General features: G+C 35.8%; 1 protein-coding gene and 1 long non-coding RNA gene across 4 annotated transcripts in view; one reads left to right on the top strand and one right to left on the bottom strand.

Moving 5' to 3' along the window:
• Positions 1 to 360: 360 nt before the first annotated feature.
• LOC118741033 (threonine--tRNA ligase 1, cytoplasmic) overlaps positions 361 to 9924 on the bottom strand; it is a 575984-nt gene continuing 566420 nt past the window's right edge. For all 3 annotated transcript variants that reach the window (XM_036472829.1, XM_036472828.1, XM_036472830.1), the window contains exons 2-5: positions 2842 to 2902; positions 2227 to 2660; positions 1497 to 2167; positions 361 to 1433 (exon numbers count right to left, since the gene is read on the bottom strand). In XM_036472829.1, the coding sequence (XP_036328722.1) occupies positions 518 to 1433; positions 1497 to 2167; positions 2227 to 2660; positions 2842 to 2893 (2073 nt within the window). In that variant the 5' untranslated portion in view covers positions 2894 to 2902 and the 3' untranslated portion in view covers positions 361 to 517. The remainder of the gene's footprint in view (positions 1434 to 1496; positions 2168 to 2226; positions 2661 to 2841; positions 2903 to 9924) is intronic.
• Positions 4151 to 5039, top strand: LOC118741057. The gene is made up of 3 exons (XR_004993220.1): positions 4151 to 4289; positions 4347 to 4607; positions 4664 to 5039. It is a non-coding gene; the product is annotated as an uncharacterized LOC118741057 (long non-coding RNA).

Genomic DNA, 9924 nt, shown 5'->3' with positions numbered 1-9924 from the left:
AGCAATCTGGGACTCGTTCTTCTCTTCAAGCAATAACGCCGCGGCTATGGATTTCACTATAATTATGTATCCACTTAAATTTTATTTTTAAATTACAGTGATGCTAGGTATATTTAGTTATTTTAAAATATTTACATACTTTAACTTCATGTGCTGCTATAGTTTGGAGGCAAATATCTCTTTGTTTTGTTTCGATTTCAAACATTCCTAGGCAAACAGCTAATTTCGGAAGATGTTTTCTGTCTTCCTCTTCTTCTTTCGTTTCGATCGTAACGCAGAATACCTAAGTTCGATTCCAGCGGAGCGGAATGCGGGAACGTAATCGAAATGCAGAATAGGGCTGAATGAATAAACCAAACCTTATTTTTATGGATATTTATTGAGTTCTCAGAAAACATCACTATTCATATTTAAGCATTAGGCATACTTTAAAAGCATTACAAATCGAAAAAAAAATAAATTACCGCAACTCCTACCTTTTACCCTCCATTCTCAAGCCATGCCATAACTTTCAAATCTAGAAGCTATCTTCGTTTGTTATGAACTCATCGCGTACCTTGTTTAACTTAGTTATCAAATCGGCAATTGAGACTTCACCATGTACTTTGTTGTCACGTGTGCGCACATTAACCGTATTGGAGGAGCGCTCTTTCTCGCCCACCACCAAAATGAAATTGAATTGTGCCAATTGAGCATTACGAATTTTTTTATTCAAAGTATCCCCAGCATCCGTATCAGCTTCAGCCATAAATCCAGCGGCATGCAGTTGATTACGTACGGATTGTGCGTACTCATCGTATTGAGGACCAACCGGCACAGCCATCACTTGACGTGGCGACAACCAGAAAGGCCACTTGCCGGCATAATTCTCTGTGAGGATGGCAATCATACGCTCAACAGAACCGAGAATAGCACGATGTATTATAACAGGTCGTTTCTTTTCACCATCATCTGCAATGTAACTTAAATTAAATCGCTCTGGCAATTGGAAATCTAATTGAATAGTGGCGCATTGATGGGCACGTTTTAGTGCATCCATTATAGTAATATCAATTTTGGGTCCATAGAAAGCACCATCACCGGGATTCTCTTTCCATGGTAAACCGAATTCGTCTAGGGATTCAGCGAGTGCTTTTTCAGCAGTGTTCCACTGTTCCAATTCGCCGAGATATTTTTCAGGGCGCGTTGATAGGACGAGATTGAACGAGAAACCGAAAATTGTATACACATGACGCAAGAAATCCAGACATCCCTTCATTTCGTTCTTAATCTGATCAGGGGCACAGAAAATATGCGCATCATCTTGTTGGAAACGACGGACGCGCGTGAGTCCTGTGAGAGCACCTGAAAGTTCATTGCGATGTAGCACACCGAAATCAGCCATGCGAAGAGGTAACTCTCGCCACGACCGATTGCGGTTATCGAAGATGAGGCTAAAGGGTAGATTTTTTATTATGAATTTATTATATTTCAAGACGCATCATATTTTTACTCACCAATGTCCTGGACAGTTCATAGGTTTCAGTGCAAACTTTTCCTTTTCCACCTCGAATGAGAACATATTTTCTGCGTAATGCTGCCAATGGCCAGAAGTCATCCAAAGTTTTGAGTTGTATACGTTTGGTGTGATGACTTCCTGGAAACCGCGTTTCCTATATTCGGCTTTTATAAAGTTCATCAACGTATTGTAGATGTGTGCCCCACGTGGTTGGAAAAAACACGAGCCTGGTGACAATTCATGAAAGAAGAACAACTCCTGTTCTCGGCCAATTTTGCGATGGTCACGTTTCGCTGCTTCCTCTTGTATTTTTTCCCATTCCTTCAGCTGTTTGGGGTCAGGAAAAGAAATGCCATAAACCCGCTGCAAAGTCTCTGCATCGGCTTTACCCTCCCAGTATGTGGACGAGTTTTTGGTGATTTTCAGGGCTTTTACCTTACCGGTGTGACGTACATGTGGACCACGACACAGATCAATGAGTGAACCGCATTTGTACACAGTAGTGGTATCAGTATTGACTTTCTCATTCAAAATGCGTACCTTGAATTCGTTATACTTGAACATTTCTAATAAATCTGCTTTTTTCAATTCCAAACGCTCGAATGGTTGTTTTTCTTTAACTATTTGTTTTACGAGACCCTCCATAGCGGGATAGTCATTGGTAGAGATCTGATCAAAGAATGATTATTTTAGTTCAACGTTTTACACATTTGTTAATATGTACTTACACCTTCCCCGTCTAAATGCATATCATAATAAAAGCCATTATCGATTGGTGGTCCGTAACACAAGTGTCCGCCATATATGCGCTCCATAGCTTCACCGATGATGTGCGCTGAACTGTGCCAAAAGACAGCTTGAGCCTCAGGGTCATCGAATTTAAGCAATTGCAATTTGCAATCCCCTTCAAGTACACGGTCCAGATCCCATACATCGCCATTCACTTTCGAAATAACGGTATTATCGGCTAAACCTTGACTTATACCCTTCGCAACATCGTAAGGTGTGGTCTCCCATGATGTAGCATCCACTTGTTTGCCATCGGGGAGTGTTACTTTGATTGGTGTACGGGGCTTGGCAGCCAACTCTGCTACACGTTCGACTTTCAATTTCTCCCAAAGAGCATTACGCTCCTCAATATATGCGGGCCAAGGATTTAATTCTGAAAATTTATTTAATATTAATATTTCTAATGTTAGCAGTCTCTTTGAAAATAATACAACAAAAATAACAAATACACATACACATGCACATAAATGCGACGTTGTAAAAAATCAATCATAGAATTTTAGTAAAACCCCTACTTGCCATGTGGCATACAAAACTTATCAACGGAAACTAACCTTTTTTGCCAGCAGCTTCGGCAGATGTGTTCTTTTGTTTTTCTTTCTTCATTTTAGTAGCCTGTAAAAAATGAGATGCAATGGTAAGTAAAATTTTCTTCACTTTTAGAGAAAAAGTAAGCATACATTAAATGGGGGAAAATGTAAATATGATCCTGGCGAAAGGTATTAAACTAATTAATATTAATAAATAAAAAAGGTGTATTCCATTTTCAACGGTCTATTAATTAATTAGAACTCTCTATAACCCAGCGGTGAATAATAAAAATGAACTAACAAGTATTCAAGTATTTTTTTTTTTTTTGGTTGTCCCAAACTGCTTTCCGCAGGAAAGCAGTTATGTTGCTAGCAAGGAACCTTTTTGTAGGACCTTAAACATGAACCAAAAATACAAGATCACCTAATCAAAGAAGCAAGAAAAAAGTATATTTCTGAGTGTTTTTGACATCTGCCTAAGAATGAAAACAAACAAAGAAAACGAAAAAGGCGCGGTGATTGAGTGCGATTAAATCGGTATTTATTATAAAATATACAAAGTGAAACTTGATGACAATTAGCAAAAAAAGTTCATAAAATATGGTTTTCATGATTGAAAGTGTTTTACAATCGCATATCATTACCACGGGTCGATTTTTCAATGCCACCGTTCTGGCCACAAACGTGCACCCACTTTTCACGCAAATTTACGCCTTTTGGCAAACCAAACATACGCACAAACTTGTTCCGACCACACAGCACTTTATTTTATATCATAAATATGTAATAAACCAAAATTTATAATTAAAATCGCTGCAGAAAACACATTCAATCGCTAAAAAATCACTACGAAGAGGTAGAAGACGATGTAAACAAACCCGAAAAACGTCAAAAACGCTACGAAAACTTTTTTCTGAGCGTCGATTACAAATACAACGATGGCTGATTAGGTGATCTGTAGTCGTTGGTTCATGCATGACCTTAAATTGCAGGTCATTGTGTACAAATACAAGTGAGATATCTTAGCAATAGACGTCATTCTGGGCCACAGCTGCGATCATCTGTTTTTTAGAGTTGCTTATCTTGGTCTAAACTGCTCTTTTTGACCTGAGTTGCATTAAATAGTCTCTTAAAACTTGGTAGTATTTGTTGTTCAAATGGTAACATATATGCCCAAAAACTTGAAAAATATTAAATTATTGCTTTTTAAAAATGCTATTTACAAAATTTCGTTTTGATTGCGACATTAGAAATATTCAGATTATAAAAGTTTTTCACATATGTTTTAAGATTTTAAAGCTTTTTAAAAATACGGTAGAATGCAACAATGTGCTTGAATTTGTTTGCATCTTCGTCAGCTTATTCGTTTGCAGACTAGAAAAATGGCGAACAGCCATCAAAATACTGATTAAAATTACACATCTTTCACTGGACACACAAATGGGTGCGCGCCGCAAAATTCAGCCCTAATGGTAAGTTAATTTCATCGCGCGGCGATGACAAGTTAAGAATTTGCGATACATTTTCAGGTGAATGTGTGCGAACGTTCACCGTGGGAAGAGGTATGGGACGACAGCTGACATGGCATCTAGACGGTAATCTGGTGGCTTTAGCATTAAGTTGTAACCGCTTTAAGATATTTGACATAGCTGAAGGCGAGCTAATACAGTGCATTCGTCGCCGGAGAATGATGTTGCATTTCACCCAAGTGGAAATTTCTTGGTGACTGGCGGCGATGACGATACAATAAGATTGCTTGATTTATTAGAAGGTCGACCAATTTATACACGGTAGTAGTGCACTTTAGCGGAACCACATAATATATATTTTTTCCTGTATTCAACAGTTGCTCGTTTGGAAATCTAATTTGCATACATTTGATGCCAATAGCTCTCGCAACAAGCAAGCCAGCTCTCAAAGAGTCCAAATTGATTTTAGTCATGCAACAGCTCCACATAACTCCGACATAAGGTTCGTTCGCGTAGCTGTTAATTGTTCATGTTTAACCAAAACTTACAGGTTTTTGCGTTCGCGTACGCAAAAAACTTGCAAAGTAGGGGAAATTGAGAGAGCAAAATGACATTTCATTTTGAGGGGAAGCTGTTAGTTTCTGTTGGAAAAATTTTTGCCAACAGCAATTTGCCAACAGGGAAACAGCTGATCAAAAACAGCTGGTTGGCATTTACGCAAATCACAAAATTTAATTTGATGGTTTGGAAGATAAAAATTACAAAATGCGACTAATTAAACTTGTAAGAAATAAGTAGTTATTTGTTTAATCAATAAACTGTGTCAGTATAACACTTTGCGATGACTTTTCGTACGTTTTAAATTTTACACTTTTGTATGTAAACAAAAATTATATCAGCTGTTCGTCTAACTTGCAAGTTTCTGCAAATTTTCTGTTCGCGTACTATTTTGGATATTTCTCTCTTGTGAGCGAACAGATGACATTTCGCCGGAATTTGGCAGTTGGTTGGTTTCTGTTGGAGATTTTAAACGAACGCACCTATAGACACACACACCAGTTGCTGCAGTACCAAAAAGCTGTGATGACAGTATTTTAATTGATCCACGACAATCGGTGGCATATGGAATGCGTGATGGAAATTTTCTGGTGCTTGATAGCCAATAAACTACAAGAGTGAAACGCTGTGATGTAATTTTTCTTAAATTTCCATCTTTTATTTGCATTTACATTAAGAAGCTCATAGAGGACAGAGCTGTTGGTGAGGAAGGTGTCGAGATACTGCAGTACTGCAAATCCGCATTTCGCACGTGCCCCACTCATATGGAATAGCTTATGTCAAAAGGCTGGTTTTAGTATAATGCGGCATTCGCAGCATACCATCACTGGCGCCGAGCCGTTGAAGAAATTTTGGCAAATAAACGTGCAAGAAATAGTTCCGATACTAGCACGCCCATATTCTTGTTAAGGGTCATCAAAAAATTCCTTGTGTTGTAAATAATAAAGCCAGCTTCCCGACATAAACTACTATTCCATACGAACACAGAAATATAAATGTATCTAAAACTGAATAACTCAAATCAAATTGGATTGCATTTCCATAATATACCTAATATTGGAATCTGTTTTGATCGTACAACTTGCAATCATTTAGATTATAGTTTTGAAAGAAATTGATTGCAATCGTAAATTGTGTAAAAATTGTTAATAGCAATCTGCCTTAAATTTATGATCCCCATGTAACGGATATAAAATACGTTAAATCCGCACTATCTGCATTAACAAAAAATATACATTGGAATATTTAAAATAAAACGATTCATATTTATTTTCTAATAAGAATTGTTTCTTAATTGAAAGTATTTAATACTAACATAATGTAGTGGTTAATGTTTAAAAATGAATTCGCAATATGTCCGCAGCTCAGGTTGATTTGAAGAAATCCGTTTAAATTTTTCGAATTACATCTACTTGAATATAGGATAGGCAGGGTTGCATACAAATGGTAGTTCCGTAAATATTTAAAATATGTTAGTTCATTCAATATTTACATCTGGGCCAATAAATAATAACAAATATAGCCGAAAAAACAAAGTTTCGATTAAAACCAGTTTTTATAACCCCCCATAAAATTTCGATTAATTTAAAATACGAAAATAACGATATTTTTTCATGGAGAGGTATTTTTTTAATATACCTTGTTTATACCTACACAAGAACCGTATTAGCAAAAAACCGATTGGACTCAACATATATTTCTTTACAGCATTTATACCCGTGTCTTTATACCGCACTCGATATTCAAAAGTAAACAAAATCTGCTATTTTTAAACGAAATTTTTTTAATAAATAATTTGCGCGGTTGACCGAAATGGAAACAAACAATAATTGTAATTTATTATAACAATAATTCGAATTTAAAACGGGCTGTATAAAGAAAACCAGCCTATTGTCACTTCACTTTCCGATGATGCTGATTGCTGCAAGAATTATTTAGCGATTTAGAGCATAATCAACACAATATATGCACATAAATATGTATTATTTCACAGATCTCACGGCCAGCTTAGAAATACGTCACCAAAATTATATAAAATTTAAGTAGGAATTATTTTTATTTATAACGTAAAGGCCCTATCTGACCCATTCTGATAAGTATATTTCCCCTAAAGTTAACCCATTTTATTTAATTTGTCTCTCGTGAAAATATATATATATTTTTTTTAATTTTCAGATATGTACATATATTTTAAATTTTTGCTTTAATTTTTGTATCCTTTTAATATTTAATTAGATACCTTTAGATTAAAACAAGCTTAAAACGAAACAGCACAGCAACCCTTTTCTGTTCATCTTGAGAACACAAAACCCTCTTTTGTTAAAATTCGGCGCTGCACAAAATCCTGGCGTTTATATTTTCCAACAAAATACCATTTCGCAACCCTGGATTTTCACGAAGCGTTTCATTCGGGTCGTAGTTTTGCAACTTCGGGCCATTCGGTGTTGTATGCCATATTGGCTGCCATATTGTTCACACTGTCATCGCCATATTGAACACCCTGTCAACTATCTGTCAACCCTAAGATATCTCACTTGTATTCTTCCACAATGTTGCAGGTTGTCCTATAACTCGTATTAACGCGCCTTGTATGTTAACTCACGGTGGAGAGAATACAGAGGTGGCGCCGATGACGATACCGCTACTCGGCTCTCAGTGATTTTGACAGAATCAGCTGTTTTGGTGACGTCATAGTAGAGAAGACAGCAGTAGTGATGTGCTGAGTCAATACTTTTAAGTACCCAATACTCTCGATACTCGGTACCGAAACATTTAGGTTTCGAATAAAAGCGCACATGGGCCAAAAATATGGAAAAAACGCCTAACAAACCCCGAATGTAAGAGCCAATAGAGCTTTTTTACTGATTCAAATGAAAGATGTATATATGTCGGTTCGATGCCATAATACAGAGAAACCCTTACTTGTTTGAAGCATTTTTGTTCCAGCTGAATCGGTCGATATCATTTTTGTAGGCCTGGGACAGATTCTGTAACCAGTTAACGACAATTTTCGAATAGGTATCGGTTTTGTCGACGTTTGATATCAAATATTTGTAAGTCAACAAGTGCGATATCGATCCGAAACTTGTCGCTAACTGGCTACAGAATCTCTCCCCTGAAAGGCTTCTTCATCCGTCAAAGTATTTTTCTTGAACCTTGAATCGACTAAGGTTAAAACTGATAAAATAATATTTTTCTGTGGCGATAAGTTCAAGTGTTTTAGCCGATATCATATAAATTAGTAATGAAAGTTTATTCATGATTTACCCTTATCAGCAAAAACTTTGCTTGAAACTACAAAAAATAAATCGGTTATTAAGAATATTTCGGGTGGAGAATTTATGTATATTGGCATTCAAACGCATTTTGAATCTCGTTCATTTCCATTTTTAAATGAAAAAGATCAAGTTTTAATAGATGTTGGAATAGATGGCTTAAAGCTATTCAAAAGTTCAAGCAAAGTACTATGGCCTATTCTTGGTTCAATCGTTGATTTTCCAAAAGAAAAACCTTTTACTATCGCCTGCTTCTCAGGAAAGCAAAAACCAAGCAATGTTAATGAATTTATGAAAGATTTTTGTGACGAAGTAGTATGTTTAAGAAATAACGGTTTGAAAGTCGGTTTGATTAACCCCATTTTGAAAAGATTTAATGTTCGTTTATTTACGTGTGATTCGCCCGCGAGAGCTTTTGTGACTGGGGTTCAAAATCATAATGCGAAAAAGGGCTGCCCTAAATGTTGTCAAGTAGGTAATTATTTAGAAAAAAAGGGTATGCTTCTCTAAGGAACTATGTGAATTAAGAACCGATTTTTCATTCAAAAATAGAAATGATTTGGCACACCATAACGTCAAATTTCGGGAAGAAGAAAATGTTTTAGAAGAAGCGGGTTTTGGAATGGTTTCTCAATTTCCTTTAGATCCCATGCACCTCGTTGATTTAGGTGTGGTTAAAAAACTCTTGCATCTTCTAGTAAATAAAGTAAACGTTAACGTAATGAATGATAAGCTTAAATTTCTTTCTGTCTGGGTGCCATCTGAATTCGGAAGAGTTTGCAGAAATTTTGATGAAATCAAAAATTGGAAATCCACTGAATATAGACAATTTTTACTATACTCGGGTATATTTGTTTTGAAAAATTGTGTTGATGAACATTTGTATTACCATTTTCTTTTATTACATGCCAGTATACGTATTCTCTCTTCCGAAAGATCTTACAAAGCAGAAGCAAATATTGTACAGCAATTATTAAATGAATTTGTTAATTTGTTTGGAAATATTTATGGGGATCATTTAATAAGTTTTAACCTGCACAGCCTGCTTCATTTGTCTAATTGTGCCAAAGAATATGGACCCTTAGACACATTTTCGGCCTACAAATTCGAAAATTATATGCAGTACTTAAAAAAACTTATTAAATCCCCCACAAATATTTTACAACAGTTGTGTTTGAGAATTGACGAAAGAAAAAATTTAATAGAAGATAAAAATTCAAAACTTGATGCGTTTTTCATTAATCATAAAAAAGAAAAAGATTCTTTTTGTTTTAGTGAAGATACGGGACCTTTCAAAGTCATAGATATGCGCATAGAATCAGAAGAGGAGGTAGTGGTCGGATACAAATTTAAAGAAATAAGTAATTACTTTATTGAGCCCCTTGAATCCTTTTCTGGACTTGGCATTTTGCTTGCAAGCGGGTTAAGTGATGAAATAATACGGTTTAAAAAAAAAAATATCAAATACAAATACTTTTGCATACCTTATGAAAATAATTTTCTTTTAATTCCAATACTACATCACCTCTTTCATGAGTTCGCACACTAGTTATAAACGTTTATTCTAGTATACATCAGCAAAATTTACTTGTTCCCATTAATAACACATTTTCTTTTTCTTTGTTTTAACCATGCTACGAATTCTGGAGAAATATGAGTGAGGAAGCCGATATTTTCGACTGGACACCCCCGGCCACATCCACCCCTAAGGAAGGAAAAAGGAAAAGGCTTCAACTTTCCCTAGACTTCAACGCCTGTTCTTCAAATCAAGGTAAGCATTTGAAATAGAAAATAATCTTATAATA

The sequence above is a fragment of the Rhagoletis pomonella genome, unplaced genomic scaffold (assembly GCF_013731165.1).
Source record: "Rhagoletis pomonella isolate Grant_MI unplaced genomic scaffold, Rhpom_1.0 Rhpom_scaffold_00006, whole genome shotgun sequence".
In the NCBI taxonomy this organism is placed as follows: Eukaryota; Metazoa; Arthropoda; class Insecta; order Diptera; family Tephritidae; genus Rhagoletis; species Rhagoletis pomonella.
The sequence above is the reverse complement of the archived record's forward strand: the minus strand, read 5'-3'. Positions and strand labels throughout refer to the sequence as shown.